The sequence below is a fragment of the Halichondria panicea genome, chromosome 13 (assembly GCF_963675165.1).
Source record: "Halichondria panicea chromosome 13, odHalPani1.1, whole genome shotgun sequence".
Lineage (NCBI taxonomy): Eukaryota > Metazoa > Porifera > Demospongiae > Suberitida > Halichondriidae > Halichondria > Halichondria panicea.
Window position 1 is genome coordinate 4,964,388 of NC_087389.1, and position 22,556 is coordinate 4,986,943.

Consider the following 22,556-nt stretch of genomic DNA (forward strand, 5'->3'; position numbering starts at 1 on the left):
TCTTCACCTCTTCTAATAGTTTTGAGCGAAATCAAAACGTGGCGAGAGGCATTAGCACAGTGCAGCTTGCACCACTCGTTATATGATTGCACATGGCCTGAACATCACTAACAGACTAGCTACCTTGAAGTGATCTTGCAATTGCTGCCTGTATATTGTTTTTGAACACTGAGTTTTCAATGACATATTAATTTTGCTGACTCAACCACGTGAGTAATTGTTATGCATGCCATTACATGCATGTATACTCGTGTCGTACGTCCTCTGGTAAGACGCTCCATCCCCTCATGTGCATGTACTATATATACTCTTGAAAGTTTCATACTGTACAGATCGACGTGTACTTCATGTGTTCGTGTATTTCATTTCTCTACATGTCCGTGTCCTACTACTTGTTCATGTGACTACTGCTAATGATCACTGGAACAACAGGTGGTAAGTTACAGTACACAGACATGTATGCATGAATGCACTCACTGCTCCTACCATCATCCCCCTTTCCCTATTTTCATGTGTGTCTGACACTGGTGTCTCATTGGACTTAACAGAAGGTGAGCGGGACACTGCACTGACTTGTGACTGTACTTGTGTCAGTAATGTTTGAGTACATAATTATGTATTGGCATCTGTGATGTATTGCGTGTCCACTACGCTTCTCATGCATGACGTGTACTATGCTCAACTTGTACCCTATCGACATGTCGTGACTCAGGTTCGTGAATTATATATTATATTTTCTTTCCATACACATCCATGTTTGCTGAATATCTGGAACGATAGGTGGTGAGTCAACCGTACACCTCATGTGCATTCAGTTTAATTTGTAATAACCTCATATCCTTACCTGTGACTCGAATTGTAGCTACAGACAACTCATAATGTGTGACACAGTGTAACTCACTCTTGTATTGTTCACCTTGTCCAGTTTAAGGCTAGGTATGAGAGTGAACTGAAGAGTCACGAGACGGTGAGTTGCACTTTACTATACTCTCGTCGCCACTAAGAGTGGTACACGTAGTCTAGCAGAAGTGTGTACAATCATGTACTATCCATTGTATGATCAATGGTTCTACGTCCAATTTTATACTGATTGAATATAGGTTGCATGGTGGTTGCTGCATGGCTTTAATTCTGTTATGTGGATTGTATGCAATTTGTTAACCTTACAGCATGCAGTAGTGATTTGTATCAGCTGTATTTTCTATTTGGTGGAATATTAAATTCATTCAGTCATATATACATATTCTTTATTCCCCCAGAGAAGAGCTGCCCTCCAACAGAGAGACATCACTGACCAGGGAGAGCTGGAGGAGGTGGAGGGGAAGATCAAGGAGTGTGTCTCAGAGATACAAACGTGTGAGGGGACGATATATGAGTGGGAGAATAAGGTTGCTAAATATAAGACACAAAGAGGACCAGAGGAAAAACAGAGAAAGGAAGGTGAGGGGAGCAAGGAACTTATAGTACAGTGAGTGTTGATGCTACCTACAATCACTCGTACCTGTAGCAACTTACAGTATAGAGGCCAAATTTTTAAACAAAGTCTCTGTTCCATTAGTTCACTAGAGACAGGGATTGGAAACGTTCACGACATGTGACCCAGTATACAACACATGTAGTGACATCCTGCAGCTATGTGATATGCGTGTCTCGCGGTTACAAGTGTTAATTGTTTGTTTACTATTCTATTCATTCCATGATTATAGGCATCCAATAGTGTTGTGTTCGTTCATTCCCATGATTCAGTAAACTTGTCAAACAATCCAATCACTTCAAATCACTTTATTATTTTTGTTTCTATGAAAATGTGTTCCATGACAACCAGTGCCACACCCAGTTAGCCCACGTGACTTCCGGTGACACGCCCACTCATTTATGAATCTAATTAGCGAGGTGCCGTATACTCCACCTGATCCAGCTAAGCTAGCTAGCTGATATGTATGGGGTGTTATCTGTGTCAAAATGACTATGACAATGTACACACGCGTGCATTCATATGCACATACAATATGCATGTCAACATGCATGCATATAATTATTATACACATTTACAGTATTATGCTGCATGCATGGGATGTCAATAATTATGACCTCCGGCAGCATAATTATACACTTACACCCAATAATATGCATATACATGTCCATATAATAATGATTGCAATTGGTATAGACTGGTTGGCACACACAACATTAATTGTGGGTGACTCCTCCACAAGACTCCAATTTGAGCTGGAAAAGACGCCGCAATAATTAGTTTGTTAGTAGGTGTGACATCTTAATTGTGCATGCGCGGTAAAAATATAAGCCCATTCCACATGCATGTACCGACACGTGGAGAGTGGGCTTCTAAATATAATCTGCCCTCGTTGGCTACTCTCCAAATCTGGAGGCGAGAAAAATAAGGAAGAAGAAGAAGAAGTACCAACAGTGTATCAGACTCTAGCTAGCTAGTTAGCTGTGATATAGCACTTTGACCCAATGACCACATAATCTATAGACTCCATCCTTTCCGTCTACAAAATTACAGTGTAATTACTTTCAATATTCGGATACATGCATATTGTGTAATGTGTAAGTATACATGCACATACCATATAATTATGTCTCGAGGCGTAGCCGCACGAGGGATACGGTAAAGCTGACTGTGTGTGTGTGTGTGTGTGTGTGTGTGTGTGTGTGTTCCAGCTGTAACTGCTCAACGGTTGCAATGCGACGAAAACTAACAGCTTCGATAGGCTTCTAGCCACGTTCTCTTGGATTTTGATTCGTGGATTAGCAAAATAAAGCTTCTTTCTCGAGCAAGCTGACCTAGACGTGGTTTACGGTTTACTGGAACGCATGCAATGCAGTGCAGCAATGAACATTTTGACTCACGAACATCACTGTGTTTGAATTTTTATCCCACGAAAATGACCTGCTATAAAATATAATAATTATTTGGTGAACAGTTTGAATTGATTTTCATGCATGTATAGCTAGCTTGTACAGTAGCTATAATTATAGCTGGTGATATCCATCTGGAAGGACTCTCTGGGCATGCTGTTACCTTGTCTGATAATGCTGAGAGAATGTGAGACGTCCTTTTGTTCCAAGTTCTTTGTCAATAATTATGATTGTTTTATGATATGAATTTAAAATGAAGTGTAAAATGAACTGTAACATATAACTATGATATCGAGTTAGCTTGCCTCGAAACATCACTCGTCACAGAGACATCCGGTTACTTGGTGCATGTGGCTAGAATATGACTGCATTATAGGCGCATTCTCGAATATAAGCATATAGAGCTCTGCTATTGACCCCATGCATGCATGAGCGCTTATTTTTCCTACCTGCTTCGGTTCTAAAAAGTAATTAAATTTTGGTCTGGCGTAAATATTCAATATAATTATAGCTAGTTGTGCAATTTTAATCACAGAGTCACAGCATCTCTTTGATGAGGCCATGAAGGATGGACATGTTATTCTTCGCAACATCAATCTCCTACTCATGGGTGCAGCTGGTAGCGGTAAATCAGCCACAAAAGATCTCTTGCTTGGCAATCCACCCTCAGAAGTACGAAACAGTACTCCTTGTCGAGATAGAATAGCCCACGTTCGACCAGTCACCAATCTCCGTTTCCAGACTTTCGACAACAAATGGGAGGAAGTGAGTGAAGAGGATTTGATCAACATGTTGGCTAAGGCCATTCAGCATCTACCCCAGGGCTCTCGTGACAAGCTACCTAGTGACCTTCAGACCAGGCTCAAGGTATTGTCCATTGAGGCCAGTACCAGTGCAGCAACCGAAGCTACTTCAATCCCATCTTCTCAAGAGAGTGTGTCTCCTGTGCAGCAAGCAATCGAAGATGTTGTCGCGTTAGTCGTTGAAGCTATGGTGTCCACATCTTCACAACAAGAAGCCTCAATCTCCTCAACTGAAGGCAAAGAACTGTTTGGGATGAAAACGATGCGTGTGACGGACAATGGAGGACAGCCTCAGTTTCACGATGTGGCCCCTCTCTTCATTCGACATGCTTCAGCAGGGCTGTTTGTTTCCAGGCTCACTGATGATTTTGCAGATTATCCCCACGACGACTTGTACAAGGATGGAAAGCCAGTTGGTCCCTCATCTCCATCTCACCTTTCTTATCTGGAAACCAATATGAGTTTACTGCGATCCTTTCTCTCCTGCAAGAGGGATGGGAAAACACCATGCCCCATCTTTGTGGGCACTTTCTCCGATAAAATCGAAGATCAAAAAGTTATCGACAAGAAAAACCAAGCTTTGCTTGATGCTTTGCCTCCTGAACTGAAACAAGAAGTCATCTACAGCAATCTGCCATTGAAACAGGTGATATTCGCCGTTAATGCTTGCAGTCGTGATGAAAATGCACAAGAGGTTGCCAAAGAAATTCGGAAAGCTGTGGAAAATTCGCCTACATTCGACCTCAAAGTTCCCCTGTGGTGGTTCATCCTCGAATTAGCTCTTCAAAAGCTTTGCAAGATCATGAAAAGAGGTATCCTTAGTAAGAGTGAGTGTATCGCTTTGGCTCAACAGCTTGGATTCCATCCATCTGCATTGGATGCTGCTCTCGACTACTTCAATGACATGTGCATTGTCCACTACTACCCACACATCCTGCCCCACACTGTGTTTGTGGATCCTCAAGTCCCACTAGACAAAGTTAGTGAGTTAACACAACATGCTGTCTCCCTGAGGGATCAAAGGGAACCTCCTTCTGCCAAGGCTGCAAAATGGCTCAAGTTCAGAGATCAAGGCATTTTCACTATTGATATGCTCGAATCGGAAGAGTTCCAGAAGCATTATGAAGATGGCCTTTTCACACCTGCTGATATGATAGCAATCATGATGGAGCTTTTGATGATAGCCCCTCTCACCATCCCACTACTTGGTCGAGTTGATGGTTCCTTCTCTCAAGTGGAGTTTCTCATGCCCAGTCTCCTCAGATCTGTTCCACCCTCTGAGCTTGAGGACCATCGTGTATTCACCTCCTCAGCTGATCCTCTTCTCATCCGATTCGTCAGTGGCTGTATTCGATGTGGGGTCTTCTGTTGTCTAGTGGTGTTCCTCATGAAGAAGTGTGGGTGGATAGTGTGTCTTCCTTCTGGAGAGCCGGTTCTTCTAGCTAGGAACTGTGTCAAGTTTCGGTTACCCGATTCTTCTGGTAGTGTTACACTGATTGATTCCTTCTCTTATATGGAGGTCCATGTCAAAGCCCGACCACACGTGCTTCTGACCGTGTGTCCTCTAGTTAGAGCCAGTATCCTTGAAGGTGTAGATGCTGCTTCTGATGCACTTCACTACAACCACGACAAGCCAGTCATTAGCATCTTCTGCCCTCACGAAGGAGCAACACAACAAGGCAAACGCCATTTTGCTGATATCCATGTATCAACAAAACTGTGGTGCTGTTCTGAAGATTTTGATCTAGATGGGGATCTCAAGACGAGTCATACTGTTTGGTTAGGTACGGCTGCGGAAGGTGAGTTATTACTGGTTCTCTTTTATATTTTCTTTTAAGAATCAGCTTGTAACTTCCGGGGGGTGGGGAGGGGTAGATGAATAGCAACTATGGTATACATTCTGTGTGGGGCATTGTGATAGCAGTACATGCATTACAGTGTATTTATAGTTTCATGTATTGTCTCTAATTATGTATGTATAGCTTATTATCTCTCCCACTCAATTAGGTGCGTCATCCTCTGTTACGGGAGACATGGGTACAAAGATGACATTGAGTGATCAGCAGCAACAATCTGGTAAGTACATGACAGAATACAGTGCTTTATTATCAGATTACTTAATAATCATACTGTTAATTACCTAACTATTATGTTTCCTTTGTTATAGGTGAAGCCTCCTCAGATGTGAACACTGAAAGAAAGAGAGGTCAGCTGCAATACTCCGGTAGTTATGTAGCACTATACGTAAATATTTGCAGCTTTTATATTTGTGTACTGAATAACAAAGTATTTTCGTATCATTGTATTATCCCCTCAGGTCCATCGTCCCCTGTAATGGAACCGGTGTGTAAGAAGATGAGAATGGGTGATCAATATACCAGTAAGGAAGTTTCCGGTGGATAAGTTATTTTACTTGATCATTACAATTATTAATTACTTTCTCCTCAAATCCTTCTATCAGGTGCATATAACGCATTATATATACACATGCAGCCTCTACTGTGATAACAGATGCTGTGCTAGCTGATGTCACTGAAGGAGATACCTCATATCCACACATCACTCCCTCAGGTATGTGTGGATCAGATCCGTAATTTCAGCAAACCATTCATAATTACAGTAGAGGCTGGTTTTGTTCACCATTAACTTCTGAATAGCTAGGAATTTTCATGTCTATAAGTAATGTTTCGTTTATTGTCACCTCATTAACCACACCCCTTTCCTTCTCCCAGGAGCTGGTACTGTGACTATTGAGGAATTGAAGGAGCGTACAAAAGTGACCGACTCTCAACTTGACACTGAAATTGAAGACACTGACATAATCGCTTTGGCAGATCACTTTGACAATATTGAAACATATTCCACTTTATTTAAACTAACGGATTCCAAAAAGCAAGATGTTATTGATGAGAAGATGAGGCACAAAACCCAAGCAGCCATGTCCCTGGCCATGAAACTGTGGAAGAGACGCAACCCTGCAGCTGCTACCTACAGAGCTCTGGTGGAGATTGTGCTGAGTCTGAGAAAGGTCGATGTGGCTACTACAGTGTGTGAATTCCTGGCTTGTAAATGTGAGTGTAGCTAATTAAGCGTCAACACATTACCTTTTCTGTACTCATTCCCTTTAATCACTGATCAATGTGCATGCATGTGTGTGAACCTCCTCCACTGACTATATTAATGATTGTGCAATCACTTCAAACTGTGTCACTAATTATAATTATAGTTACATGCATGCACACATTATTTCCCACACAGCATCTTCACTCTAACCACAAGACTGCATAAGAACTGGCTACATGTATAATGGGGAAAAAATACGTGATAATTAATTAAATAACACTAGTACTGATACTAAGAACTAGGTTACATGTACGTACTCGATATCCATAATCATTAATTTTATTACTCTTTGCACTTATAATATAATTATATTATTATTTTTGACGAAAGATTTTGAGGATTTTATGACAATAATAAATTATGACAATCAACACAGCATGACTTCCTGTATGACATAATTATAATTGGGAGTGTTCAGTGTTCAGATAACTAGGTGATGTCACATGATGTCATGCGGCCCTGGTGGAAGCCATTGAAGTATAAACGTGACACCCGCAGTTTGACCTCTGAACTCGTATATACAGCTTATATATCCAATAGTCCCACCAGGTCTCGTGTGAAGGCATCGTCCAGACGTGATATGTTGACCTCAAAGGAACCCATTGGCAGATCCTCTAGCTCACTGTGTGTGTGTGTGGGCGGGGGTAATACAAATAGTATAGCTACATATACGTGGGTACAGTGAACACAAAAAATAACACATTCCCTCAAAACAAGCTACGTACGTAGGATCAAAGGCCCGACATTATATCATCTCGAGACAAAAGCTAAAAAATATAATAATTATATAATAATGTACCTTGATAATAACCGACTGCGTAGTTTGTGTGGGTCTGCCCCGCCCTCCAACACCTCCCCACTCGGTAGCCTAGCAACACCCAAGAGAGACTTTGTTCTTCTCTTTGTTATCTCCAATTGAGTGAGACTCATTTTCCCCTTGTGCTGCTCTTGTGTCATGTCAGCCTCTCGGAGGTAGTCAGTGAAATGCTCACACACAACCAGCAGTCGACTGATGATCTTTAGTACTTCCTTGTCACTGAGTAGACAGTCGCGTAGACTACGATCCAGGAAATCATTGTGTGGAGTGAGGACATCATCAATGGTGTGTACAGAGCGGAGGTTCTTCTCTAGTAGGACCAACTTAACTTCAGTTACAATTCAAGTTAGCCATCAAAACAGTTTCGGTAACTGGTGCTCAAGGCACTGGTATAGAATAAGCAGACACTGTGGTTATTGTATCAAGCAACGGATGATTGCATGGTAGACTTTACACACGTACAAAACACAATTCACACCCACACATCCACCCACCCACACACACGCACACCCACCCACACACACAGGGGGAGGGTATGCAAGAAATCACTATTTTGTGGGAGAAATTATGTCAATTGTTCGCGCTACTAGCTCAAACGGAATGCTCACTTAAATTAATGGCAATATTATTTTAGGTCTAGTGGTAGATCTTTGAGGCCTTGCATGATTATAAATTTCCTACAAAAAACACAAACACACCGACAACACAAAGACAGACAGGAACAGAAAAAGCAAACAGAGCCCGACCTTGAGAGGTATCATTGTATGGGAGAAATTGTGTCAAACTGTTCGCGTTACTAGCTCAAAATGTGTGGGTGGGGGCAAGGATAATAATATTACTATTAGGACTTGTTCACTGTGATTATTGTTATGTACTTGCCCAGGCTGGATCTAAAAATAATTATACTATAGTCTATTAATATAGAGGATTGTTTGGAGGTAGACACAACTGCTCACCTGGTTGACCATACCGTGGATAAACTTTGACCTCTCCTCAATGAAGCGTCCCACTATAGAGTAGTGTGATGCTAGTGGGAGGGTGCGGCTAACCAGAGTGTGGAGGGAGGGTCCAGTGCTGGGTCTACACTGAAGGCACGGTGTGTACCTCCTGTGAGGGAAGAGAGTAACATTGAATGGTGAGAGAGAGAGAGAGAGTTGCAATACGGAAGGACTACACTATTTGAATTTAAATTATGACTGTTCAAAAAGCTGGATTATATGTGATATTGCAATAAATATGTGCATGTGTGTGTGCATGTGTGTGTGCCTGACCTTCCATCCATTCCCACTAGAACACTCAGTAGGTTGTCTAGTAGAGCATGTTGTTGCTGGCAACGAGTCAAGTGCCACACCCCCTTTTTGAGTAATAATGGCGACAAAGTCTCGTGTGAGGAATGGCCGCTCGTGTGTCCACGACGGTAGAGGTGGATAGTGTGAGGGTGGTGAAGAGACTTTTGGTTTCCCCCTCTCCGTCATGGTAGAGGCAACTGTTTCTAGTCTACCACGCAATTCATCCAGTTCCTTCTCTGTGAGTAACAGCACCTGTGAGTGGGTGGAGGGTGTGTAATACATGTCAATGGCTAACCAGACACTCTTTCAGTCGCCATAACTTGAATTATATATGAATCCTTAATGAAAGCTCATGCAAGTCCAAAAATGACAAATTAAGACCTGGACGAAACTTTGGATTTAAACAAAGGTTTTGTAAGGTCTCTTTCTTATTTAAAATAATAACAATCTTAATGTTTAGTTATGGCCGCTGAATAATGTTCAACTACGTAGTAGGTATCTTTTAACTGACCTTTCTCCGGCAGATCGACCTCCACCCCCTCCACTAAGTCCGACACCTTCACACCATCACCACCCACCTCTCGTCACTGGTCGCCCTTAGCAACGGGAGGGGGCGTGTCTCTTGTAGGAAGCCACACAACTCCTCATCATCGGCTACCTTGGAGAGTAGGTACATTAGCGGGTTGAGGTCTCGCGTCTGCTTAATCTTGAGCTCCTCACATTAGAGAGAAATTCTTCCCCTTGACCTGCTAGTTGACGCTTGGATGCATATAAACTCTCCTACAGAAACATGGTTGCACACTGAGACAGTATAGTACTGAGTGATACCGCAAACATTATACCCTAGTATCGCATGCATGCATGCTGCAAAAAGGCTGCTATTCTGTGAAAATGAATACCGTAATATTGATGTAATTACAGCGCCACTCTAATTATACAAAGTTCGAAATTTTAGGCCATATAGCACCATAATGATGTACATTCGATATTCATGTACATAGTCTCGCAAATACAATTTATAGGGTATAACTGTTGCCTTATTAATCAAGATCTTCGGTAGGCACCTGTAGGCTGTAGCTGTGCAGTGATGTAGATGTAGGGAGTTCTGTTCTTAAGGAGTTCGAGTAGAAGAGTCGACATTGGCTGTCCTGGAGCTCTGAGCAGCGCCACTGTAGACTCGCAAGCCGTCACTGTTGCAGGCGAACAGTAGACTGGTCAAACTCCGTGTTGAGACTTGTGTAACGTTTGCCACGATATTTGTGGCAACTAACCGCATGCGGTTACCACAAGATCAATGATAGTGACGTTTCACTAGAAAACTCTACATATCACATGCAGTATACTGACGTCAGGAAAACCGCAGCCACTTAAAATATTTTCTGATATGCTGACTGTGCAACACAAGTCTCAACACGGAGTTTGACCAGTCTACTGTTCGCCTGCAACAGTGACGGCTTGCGAGTCTAGCGCCACTGTACCTAGTCTCATGAATCAGCCGCACCTTTGGTGTCCGTGAGCACTGAACTCATGGGCCATGTACGATTTCCAACGTGACCAATGAGATTGCTCACAAGCATCAGGTGACTTAAATAGGAGGCAGCAAATAGTGAAACTTTACATGCAGTTGAGCAGCAAGCAGTGATGTGGCTGAGCAGAGATAGCGGATGTGGTTGCATTTTTATGGTTTTGTTAGCTTGTACAGTGACGTAACACATTCCATTGTGAAATGACTTCACGTAAAGAGTGCTCAGACTGACACCAAAGGTATGCAAAGGTGCGGCTGATTCATGAGACTACACCGTACCATGTCACCGTGCCATTGAACTATCAGATCAGGTGATCAGATCAGGTGATCAGGTGCACTTCAAACTCTCGTAATGAAGTAAAGGAAAAAATCGTCAGCAGAACAAACACATTACTGTTTCTCCAAAACGTAATTTGTGTTATTGAACGTCATAATTGAACACACAAGCAGCATGTAATTATAAGCAGCCTCGCCTATCTCGTTGGGGGAATTCCCTCATAAACACCGTGATGCATGAGCTACGCCCCTCTTTGTTGAACAACAAACAAGATCTTGAGCTAGAGCCACTCTGAGGTAAGTACAGTAACTGATTTTACACATTATAAATCATAAAAAGAGTGAATGTGTCGATTAGTATAATTAGTTACTACCGTATATCTTCTAATTTATCGGACACTTCTAATTACCCCGGACACTCTTTTGGGCAATTTTCGTTGTTCTAATACAACGGACACTCCAGTGCTTTAATATTACATTTGTTCTAAATATCCGGATATAATACCCTTGAAAAGTTGAGTTTCATTCATAGACGGAGTGCTGCAGTTAGATAGCTTTGAGAGCTAGTTTTAGATAGCTAGTGCAACTATTCAGTCGCACACTGTTCTATTAAACTTAGCTAGCTCGCATGCAGCTGCTTGCTTGTTCTAATTATTCCGGACACTTTGCATGCTCTATAAAAATCTGTTCCAATTATACCCGGACAATTTCCAAAATAATTATTTTTTGCTGTCCGATAAATTAGAAGATATACGGTATTAATTTTAAGTAAAAGGTAGTTTAATTGTATCGTATATCATAGATAGTAGAGGGAAGGGATTGGAAACACAGGGATTTCACACGGCCCATGCGTGTCGCACCGGAAATAGACAGGAAGTTAATTTAATTGGAGCCAAAAGAAAGTGAACAGCTAGTTATAGCTTTCTCTGGCTGGGATAGTAGTTACATACATAGCTACATACATAGCTAACATAGCTACATACATAGATACATACATAGATAGATCTAGTTTGTTTGCTGTACATCAGAATGAGACTTTTCTCCGTTGCATTGAAGAATTACACATCCTCAACAAACCTTCAAAGAACAAGGCATACACTCACAAAAAAACTAGAGTCTAGTCTAGTACTAGGCACAGTTCGTATAGATGCATACTTATATTATTCACACAATCACGAAGGATGCATAGAGAAATAATGATGTTTACAAACACAAAACATAAGTCTGACGATGTTTAGGTAGTGGTGTATTTCCGTCATCAGGTTACTACACAGCTTTTGCAAAAGAATTGACCAATCGTAATGAATAGCAGTGGGGTTATCATGTGTCCCTCCTCTGTCATTGGCATGCCAAATTTTTCCAAAGGGTCTTGGCAGATCCTCATCGATGTTCTGAGTACCCTGGGAAAGCAATTTACGGGTAAGTTTGAATTAGCATATTTCAAAAACTATACAGGTTAGCAAAGAAAAACTTTTCTCAAGGCACATCGGGATCATTAGGCAATATGTAGACCTAAACAATAGTGATGTACAATCTATTGTTAACCAGCAACTTCCCCGCAAACAAATGTACTTTTGAATTCTTCTTTTCACACTTTTATGTTAATATCCTCAACTTGGCTATGCCTAAGGCATATTTTAATGCTCCCTCTACACTCTGATCACTCTCAAGCAACCATGACTACTTCCTAGCTCAAGATATCCCCCACAAAGTTTCATACCTTCAATTTCCCAGCATGTAAAATAGTGCTACATGGACCTCTGATGGTCAAATAAATTAGGTAAATGATGTAAACCATACATTTACTATGGATAATGTACATACAGACTGCAGTTTTCTTCACTTTCTTCTCCTTTGTCTTTGCATCTGGCTCGCAATCAATTGCGGCAATCAACATTTGCGGAATGCAACACGCATGGTGTCAGAATTCTCTATAGGGCAATACATTGGTCACCTGTAATGTTTCCAATCCCTCTCCTCTACTATCTATGATTGTATCCTCACTCTAGGTTGTTATGCCTCGGTGCGCATGCGCAAGCGAGGTATACGGTAGTGTGTTTGTGTGTCTGTGTGTGTGTGTATCTGTCTGTCTGTGTAGACTGCTACAGCTGCTCAAGGATGAACCAAGTGCAAGTAAGAGTTTCTATAGGCTTCTAGTCATGTTTACTTGGATTTTAATTCGTGGATTTGCAAAATAATGCTTCATTGTCGAGTTATGCCTAGTTTTGCTTACTTGGAATGCCATTGCAGAAGAGCATGTAGTCAAACTAGTTCACCGAGTGTTGCTACTCTACTTAGTAGCTAGCTCTACATTACCACGATAGCTATTGGTAGCTGCAAGACTAGCAAAAGAGCTGCAAAGGCTGCACACATACGTACACACGGTAGGCAGCCATTCATTCTGAAACCGAGCCCCCTGGAAAATTAAGGGGCGTGGTTCCGTCTATCTAATTATTTTTGCGCATGCCCAAGTCATCCTCCTTGTGTTGGCTATTCTTTCTGAGAGCAACAATCTTCCTTGATCCTTGGTAAGTGATTGCTGATATTGCGAGATACTATTCCTACATAGAAATTGTATAGAATTTTTTGTTTACAGATACTATTATGCCTTTGACAAAGGTGTCACGCAGTGTTCTTCAGTAGAACACTGCTACTCGTTCGTTACGAAGCAATCACAGGTCAGCAGCAAAGCTAAGTTAAAAAATAAATTGTCTATGTCTAAAATGAGAGCTGTTGAGACAGAGCCTGAGAGTATTTTACGTAGGGATAAGCAGTTGAAGAGTAAAGCAAGATCTGTAGAGTCAGAGGCTGAGAGTATTTTACGTAAATCTAAGGATAAGCAATTGAAGAGTAAAGCAAGATCTGTAGAGTCAGAGGCTGAGAGTATTTTACATAAATCTAAGGATAAGCAGTTGAAGAGTAAAGCAAGATCTGTTGAGTCAGAGGCTGAGAGTATTTTACGTAAATCAATGAATACAAGGTCTATGTCTAAAGTAAGAGCTGTTGAAATAGAGCCTGAGAGTATTTTACGTAAAGCAATGAATAGAAAATCCATGTCTATAGCTAGAGCTCTTGAAACTGAGCCTGAGAGTACTTCACGTAAATCTAAGGATAAGCAGTTGAAGTCTAGAAAAAGAGCTAGAGAAAGTGATCAAGATATTGTTGACCGTAGAGCTAAGAATAAATGTTTAATGGCTACTATAAGAACGCGTACTAAACCAATTGATGTTGTTATTGACGAGTTTATGGCAAAGGTTAGAATTGGACCCGATTATGCGTGTACTAGCTGCCACAGGATGTTATACAGGCATAGTGTTGTTCCATTCAAGCCTTCCAAGTATACTAAAGCTGATTCTGAACTCATTGACAGGCTGTCTCAGCATGAATGTGTAAGCAATATTGACGGGAAAAAATATGTTTGTAAAACCTGTGATGAGTGTGAGCTAGTACCATTGAAGTTAAAGCGCAAGTTATCTTACAAAGGCCACTATCTCTATAACTATGTTAGTTACTAGTATGTGCTAAAGCCTGGTGGTACTCACGCTAGCATGTTAACACTTGAGAACCCTGACCAAATTGTAAGCATAGCACCAGCTGAAGGCCAAAAGCCATTGTTTATTATGTCAGACCCTGAATTTGAGTTAATGTGTAATCCTGACAAGTTTTACTATATTATGGTAGTGGTGGTTTCAGCAAAGATAGGCCAAGAAAACTAACGTACAGAAAGTATTTTAATGCAAGATTATTAGACATCGATGGCAGATTTGCTAGAGATTTGGATTACCTGTTCGTAGCACAGTACATTGTTGAGTCAAAGCAAGTGTTAGATGATGGGAATAATTTTGCTTGGAGACAAAAGCCAACTAGATCGTTTACAGTACAAAACTCTGAATTTTTAAGTCAACATGTGCGTAACGATAAAGCATACAAGTTTCTAAAGAATGTAAGAGGGTCTCCCCCGTACTACCAGCGAACCTTTTATGAATTGCTAGCTATGATAAGACAGCTGGGTACTCCTACATGGTTTTTCACATTGTCAGCAGCAGACATGAAATGGCCAGATATGATTCAAATTATTGCTAGGCAGTAAGGTCAGCATTTCACTGATGAACAGGTTCAAGCAATGTCATTTGATGAAAAGAGTAAATGGTTAAGATGCAATCCAGTAACAGCAGCTAGACATTTTCAGTACAGACTGAGTACTTTTTTTAAGGATGTGCTAAAAAGCAAAGCAAACCCACTTGGTGAAATAGTTGATTATGCTATTAGAATTGAGTTTCAATCTCGAGGTTCACCACATGCACATTGCGTACTTTGGGTTAAAGATGCTCCCTTGTATGGTGTTGATAGTAACAGTGACATAATTACCCGAGGCGCGCGTGGGCGGCCACGGGTATAGTAGTCCGTTGGTCTGTTTGTTTGTTTGTTTGTCACAGGTATATCTACTCACCTGGGTACCACAGCGCTGCGTTTACAGCATGTATAGCCTTCACAGAACAATATCTTGGTTTAAATAGTGGCAGATTTTGATGTTAAAGCTTCTTTGTCGAGCAAAAGCTAAGAAGCTTGAACTTGCATGTTGGCACTAGCTAGCTACACGTGGCCTTGATTACGTAGTTGCAGCTGAAGTGATCCGTACCTGGAATAATTGATAGTAGAAAGCTAAAATTGTGACTGGTTGTTGGCTGACTCTGGATCCTATAATTATTATACTCCAGCCTGGCAGGAGCCATATATACCTCTCTAAGTCTAAGGCTCCAGGCTTCTTTGCTGTGATCCCAGTCCACAGTAGAGTACAAGGGGGTATTATGAGACCTCTAAATGTGTCTGACCCCCCTGTCTTGCAGTAATCTTGAGGGAGCTAAATAGCCTGTTCACTAACTATTATGGTCAATATGCTTTGCATGTAAGCAAAAAAATTAGTGACAGTGCTTTGTTTGCAGCTAATGCTAGCATTTTAGTGTTCAAAGTGGTTTGGGTATTATGAGACAGGGGGGGTATTTACGAGACACCATTGCAATTAATTAATTTTAACGCTAATTGGCTGTTCTAACATATCTGGAACTTTTTGATATTAAAATATAGTGATTATTTTGCCTATAAAAACAGTTATATATACTCCTGTTTTAACTGATACCTAGTGAATTTTACTACAAACATTTGGCACCCACTTAAATTTGGTCAATTAAAAATGTTTTTTCCAATTAAATTCTGTACTTAAACAAACTATTGTGGTATCTCTGTCAACACAAGCATACAACTCCAAATTTCTTTTGGAAAAAATACTAGAGTGGTAGTGCTATTAACTGCAGACAGAATAGCTGAAGCACTCCCGTTTTAAACAGCTGTCTCATAATTGGTTCCATCTCATAATACCCTCTTCTACATGTCTCATGTGACATGTACCACTCAATGTTTCAGCATGCCTCCAGTCTGATTTAGTATTATTGCTCTTGAGTTGCTGTGCTAGTCATAATATGCTACATGCACTGCATCATCACTCCTCTGGTTTCTTTATTATCATGTCACCAGCCGAGGGTTTGCACTTTAGTGCTCTAGTTATGTGCATTTATTGATCAGTATGTTACATGTGCAATCCCGGCTGTTGATGGCAAATTGAAAGAGCTAGTTTTGATGTTACAACAGCACAGACATTCTAGCTATTGTAAGAGAAACAGGAAATGTAGGTTTAACTTCCCTCACCCGCCCAGTTCAGAGACTATCATAGCTGAGCAGTGCCCTGATCCCGAACAGTGTGAACAAGCTCATAAAACATTGGTTAAAGTGCGTAAAGTATTGCCAGATTGCAGTGACGTTGATACACTAGATGATGTGCTTATCAAAGCAAATGTTGACAGAAAAGACTACGTAAAAGCATTAGAAGTTACTAACAGCGGTACTGTTGTGCTGTTAAAGCGTGCACCTAATGAGCAGAATGTTAACAATTACAATCCGTCTGTTATGTCAGCTTGGCAAGCCAATAAAATTATGGACATTCAATATGTGCTTAATGCTTACGCTTGTGTAATGTATGTTGCCTCGTATGTCATGAAAACAGAGAAAGCTATGGGTGCTTTGCTAAAGCAAGTTACAGCTGAAGTTAGAACAGATGAACTTAGGTTTCAATTGAGAAAAATTGGCTCTGCTTTTTTAAACCGTAGAGAAGTAAGTGCACAGGAAACTGTATACAGGTTGCTGTCGTTACCATTGAAGCAACTAAGTAGAGCTGTTGTACGTATTTGTTGACACTAATCCTAAGAAAGACAGAATTTCAGTGCTTAAGAGCCGTGATGACATTACCAAACTAGACAATGATGATACTAATGTGTTTCAAAAGAGCCTCATTGACAGATATCAGCATAGACCTGCACAGCTGAGCAACACGTGTTTACTTGAGTTTGCTGCTACATATTCCACGGACTATAAGCCAAAAGAAGCGGATGTTAATAATGATGCACTAGATGTTGAGAGTGAGTCAACTAACAGAAAGATTGTTCTCGTTGGTGGTTTTGGGCACATGTGTGAGCGTAGAACACCAGCAATAATCAGGTTCAGAAAGTATAATAAAGATGCTGACGCTAACAAAATTGGTACAGAGCAAAGCTTATGCTGTAGTATCCATGGTATAGTGAAGAAAATGATTTGCTAGGTGGTTTCCCTACTTACGCTGAGCATTATGAGCATGTTAAGACAAGTGTGTCAGAATGAGCAAAAGTATACACGAGAAGAAGTTGAGAATGTGCAAGTAGATGAAGATGATAGACCTGAGCATGCTTGGTGTCAACTTGCCCCAACGACTGAGCATAGCAACTCTAATACAAGAGAGCAAGGTGTTGAGACGACTATCTGAGCAAGATTTGATAGATAATGCTAACCTATTGAATTCTAGTGCAAGTAATGTTGGTTTGAGTGTTAGATTTGAAAGTGCAGCCAATCCACAAGTTATTGCCCCAGACGAGTACAGAAAGCTAATGAGAGGCCTAAATACTAAGCAAAGAGCCATGATTATGTTTCATCGTAACTGGTGTAAGCAAGCAGTGAAAGCTTTGAAAAATAACAAGCCTGTTGAACCATACCGAGTGTTTTTAAGTGGCCCTGGTGGTGTTGGAAAATCTCATGTGATTAAGCTCGTACAGTCAGACACTTTGAGACTAATCAAACAGTCAGGCAGAGTGGAACCAGATGATGTTCTAGTATTGCTAACTGCACCCACAGGCGTAGCAGCATTCAATGTGAACGGTATGACACTACATTCAGCATTTTTGCTTGGTAGAGGCAAGTATGGCGGGTTTCAGCCACTAGGTCACGATAAAGTGAACACATTAAGAAGTAAGCTGTCCAAACTTGTATTGTTAATTATTGATGAAGTAAGTATGGTTAGTGCAAACATGTTACTCGAAATACACAAAAGGCTACAGCAGATCAAATCAGTGTTACCTGATGTAATGTTTGGTGGTGTAAGCGTACTTGCTGTGGGTGACTTGTATCAATTGCCTCCAGTTGCTCAGCCTCTGCTATTCAGTACAGTTGGTGATAGTTATGCACAGTTGTACAAATCTGGTTCATTGTGGCAAGATGAGTTTGAAATGCTAGAGCTAGATGAGATAATGCGTCAGAGGGGTGACAGTATACATTTGCTGAGTTACTATGTAGAGTGAGAACAGACAGTTGTATTGATGATGATATAACAACACTTGAATCCAGAGAGATTAAACTCATGCAACAGTCCTGGTTATCCTAGTGAAGCATTGCATGTGTACAGGCTTAATGCTGATGTTGATGAGCGCAATCAGCATATGTTGAACCAATTTTCCCCCAGTATAACACGGTATCAGATCAAAGCTAAAGATGCAATGACTGGTCAAACTAAGCACATTGATATGTCCTCGTTATCCACAAAGAGAACAGAAACTGGTGCATGGATTACATGGTGTGCTTAAGATAGCATGTGGTGCCAGAGTTATGCTTACAACTAATGTAGATGTCTCAGATGGCTTGGTAAATGGTGCTAGAGGTGAAGTTGTTCACATTGTATCTAACAGAAACAACGAGGTATAGTCACGGTGCTAGTGAAATTTGATAATGAGCAAGTTGGTGTAAAGGCATGTCAATCAAGTCAATATCGTACTACATATTCTAATGCAGTACCACTGAGTAAACTTGAAGTTGTGTTTTTGGCTAAAGGTAAACGCGGTGCAGAGATCACAAGATTACAGTTTCCTCTCACATTAGCTTGGGCAACCACAATTCATAAAGTGCAAGGTTTAACACTAGACACGATTGTTGTAGATATGAAAGGCAAGAGATTCAGCCCTGGTCAAGTTTATGTGGCACTTAGTCGAGTCAAAAGCTTAATTGGTTTACACATTGTCAATTTTGACGCTAATGCTATCAGAAAGAGCACTCTGGTTGATAATGAAATGTCTAGGCTTCAAAGTAATTTGTTACAGCCTGTGCAGCCACTGCAATGCTTTCCATGTACTAGCCATGTTACCTTAGTATTACTGAATGTGAGGTCAATTATTGCTAAACTAGCGGACATAGAATCTGACTTTGAGTTACTAAGTGCCAATGTATTGTGTTTCTGTGAGACATGGTTATCCCCAGCTCAGCCCTCTCCTGTTATCAAAGCAGACCATGTGGTACTTAGGTGTCATAAAGGTGGAACAATGCTGAGCTTACCCACATGTATGAATCCATATAGAACAGCAACCTTTGCATCTAGTGGTATTGAGACTATAGTGACAGCTATCAACATTGAAGAAAAAGTATTGCAAGTAGCAGTTGTATATAGATCACCTATATAGTGTTTCAATGCTGCTATTCTTGCAACATATGACTCAGTTGCTTGGCCAAGTAGGTACACAATCAACAGTTATTATGGGCGACTTTAATGATGATGTTTTCCATGTGTCTGGTTCCGTACTTGAACAGTTTATGTTGTCCCAAGGATATACACAGCTAGTAAGGCAATCAATCCACTAGTGACCGGGCAACATTGATTGATCATGTGTACTTTAGTGAGCAGATAAGCAAAGACGTGGTAGTTCAAGTACGAGATGTATACTATAGTGATCATGATGCTGTGTATTGTTCAGTACTACTGCAACTATTGTAAACAATGTATATCACATGGCAAATATAAGAAACTTGAGAAAACAATTTATTTTTATTTTATGTTCCAGAAGATGTCCGGAGCTACCTAGCTCTATCGTAAGCTTTAATTTCATTAATGTGATTTTATCTTCCTTATTCTTCCTATATAGGTTCTCCAACATCCATGGGGCTCAACATTAAACAATTTGTACACTTCGCTGAAAAACTATGGAAACACTTTTGTCGCTACTTCAATATCTGAACTTTACGATGTGACTCACTGGAAAACATCTTCTTGGTTTTTTCCCTCCTGAGAGGGTTTTTCCCATGGGATCGTAATTTCGGTCCCTAAATACATGGAAACACTCTGACAATATATGAAAACGTCTTCTCGGTTTTTCCCTCCTACTGTTATATGAGAGGGTTTTTCCCGTGGGATCAGCAACTATTGTGATTTAGATCCCTAAATAATGGAACACTTTTTTCACTCAATATCTGAACTAAATAAACTGGCAACATCATGCAAACGTCTTCTCAGTTTTAATTTATCGCAATTTGATGTTTTGTATCAGGTACATGCCATTAATTTAATTTTAGACTTGAACTTTTGGCATCAATCGTTTTTAACAACAGTCATGGTGGATCATTACCCACTCTTGAGTTTGCTAATGCAAAATGTTCCTCATAAATTATGATCTGAGTGTATAAAAGCGCTTTATGTACGTAGCTTTGGCATATCCACCGAGGCATCAGCACCTCCGGTGCTTTCATTGTTGCAGGTTGCTGCTTTTCTCGTATACCGTAAGCGTTCTAATTATAGCACCAGCCTCGGTTAGGACGCCCTCCTTTATAACGCCCATATATACTACCATATAAAATCAAATTTTTTGTACATTGTTTCTAGAAAAATAATAATTTTTTACTGGTTCAACGCAGAGGAGGTACGACATCCGCATGTAATCCGCGTGTCTTTAACACACACATTCCGAACTTTGACCTAAGGAATGTGTGTCTAAAATGTTTCCTTTGACACGCAGATGTCGTACCTCCTCTGGGTTTAACGATTACGGTAGCTATAAAACGATTTAGAACTCAAAATTTAATCATCTCATGTCACTTCAGATTTCTCTCTTGAAGTTAGTGAAAAGTAAAACCAAAAATCTTTGCGGAATTGTAAGGTCAAAAAAATAAAGGATGGATACATTTATTGCTAGCATTCGCCGGAAGTACAAAGGAAGACTCTTGAATCGTCAAGTATAGAGAGAGACTCTTAAATCGTGAAGAGCAATGGCCACCAGTTTCTGGAGAGAGGCTCATCAACTTGCAGTTAGTGGAGGCTGAAAAGAAAGAAGGATTTAGAGCCGGCTTGCCACAACATGGTGCACTTGATAAGGTCAAGCGTACTCCAATTCTCCATGGCAATCTGTTCAAAGTTGAAGAAGGCAAGAAACCAGTCACGAAGCTCATTGTTGAAGGCAATGCTGGGATTGGTAAAACCACACTGTGTACTATGCTTGCTGAAGGGTGGGCAGAGGGCAAGATCCTGACACAATTCAACTGTGTTCTGCTGCTTCCACTAAGAGAACATGAAGTATCCTCTGCCACAAGTCTCGCTGAACTGTTCAAACTTCTCCACTCCAGTGAGAGGATCCGCACATCTGTTATAGAAGAGCTGGAGGATAGAGAGGGAGAAGGTGTCCTCATCTTAGCTGATGGCTGGGACGAGCTCAGTGAAGAAAATCGTTCGAAAGTGTCCTTTCTTTACAAACTTTTCTTCCATGGTTTTCTTCCATTTGCTTCTGTTCTCCTCACCTCACGACCTTCTGCTTCAGCTCCTCTTCACAGCCTTCCTTCTGTGGACCGTTTGGTTGAGGTGGTTGGCTTCAATGAAGAGAATATCAAGCAGTACATAGAATCAGAGTTTGAGCAATTCCCAGAGAAAGCTTCTTCTCTTATCGAGCAGCTTGAGAACAACCAAGCCATTCAGAGTGTGTGTTCTGTGCCCCTCAATTGTGCCATTGTTTGTAACTTGTGGCACACTTTAGACCAAGAGCTTCCTCGTACGCTAACTGAGCTGTATACTCATATTGTGCTTAACACTATCCTTCGTAATGTCAAAAAGAAATTCCCTGATTGTCCATCAATTAGCCTCAATAAATTTGATGAGATTCCAAATGATCTACAAGACACATTTTGGTTGACCTGTGAGTTTGCCCATGAGTGCTTATTATTAGATGAGCTGGTTTTCTCAGAAGCTGAATTGTCCTCTCGCTTACCCGAAGTTGGTGACAAGTTGCTGTGTTTTGGTCTGTTGCAGTCTGCACGATCGCTTCTACCTGTTGGTCATGGCCTGTCTTTTCACTTTGCTCACCTGACCATACAGGAGTTCTTGGCTGCCCTCCATCTTGCTACTCTACCCAATGAGGAGAAACTAAAGGTTGTTGAGTCTCATGCTAAAAGTGGCCGGTTTGACATGGTGTGGAGATTTATGTTTGGTCTTGCTAGTAAACACAATGGTAGTCGTAGCAATAAAGTGACCAGTTTGGATAATGGTTTCATGGATCAATGTTTGATTGCTATAAAGCTTAAAAAGTTAGCTTTATGTCATGCTGCTTTCGAAGCTTCAGACCCTAGATTCTCAACAAAAATTTGGAAAATGTACGGAAAAAATCTATTAGACGGTAATTTCAGCACTCCTTTTGACTGTGTAGCTTGTTTCTATGTTCTTCGTCATGCTGCAAAAT

The 22,556-nt window shown here is 40.8% G+C and overlaps 2 protein-coding genes and 1 long non-coding RNA gene across 3 annotated transcripts in view; all 3 read left to right on the forward strand.

Annotated features, from left to right (window-relative positions):
- The first annotated feature begins 925 nt into the window (after positions 1-925).
- The window catches only part of LOC135346877 (uncharacterized), a 74,634-nt gene continuing 53,003 nt past the window's right edge, over positions 926-22,556 (forward strand). The window contains exons 1-6 of the mRNA XM_064544643.1: positions 926-967; positions 1,260-1,440; positions 3,419-5,485; positions 5,694-5,762; positions 5,854-5,910; positions 6,004-6,066. Of these exons, the coding sequence (XP_064400713.1) occupies positions 3,445-5,485; positions 5,694-5,762; positions 5,854-5,910; positions 6,004-6,066 (2,230 nt within the window). The 5' untranslated portion in view covers positions 926-967; positions 1,260-1,440; positions 3,419-3,444. The remainder of the gene's footprint in view (positions 968-1,259; positions 1,441-3,418; positions 5,486-5,693; positions 5,763-5,853; positions 5,911-6,003; positions 6,067-22,556) is intronic.
- On the forward strand, positions 13,117-20,444 carry LOC135346912 (ATP-dependent DNA helicase pif1-like). Its single transcript, XM_064544697.1, has 2 exons — positions 13,117-13,244; positions 13,313-20,444. Exon 2 carries the CDS (start codon positions 17,466-17,468, stop codon positions 18,372-18,374), a length of 909 nt encoding a protein of 302 aa, XP_064400767.1. The 5' UTR covers positions 13,117-13,244; positions 13,313-17,465; the 3' UTR covers positions 18,375-20,444.
- Positions 13,238-20,444, forward strand: LOC135346930 (uncharacterized). Its single transcript, XR_010398143.1, has 2 exons — positions 13,238-13,394; positions 19,983-20,444. It is a non-coding gene; the product is annotated as an uncharacterized LOC135346930 (long non-coding RNA).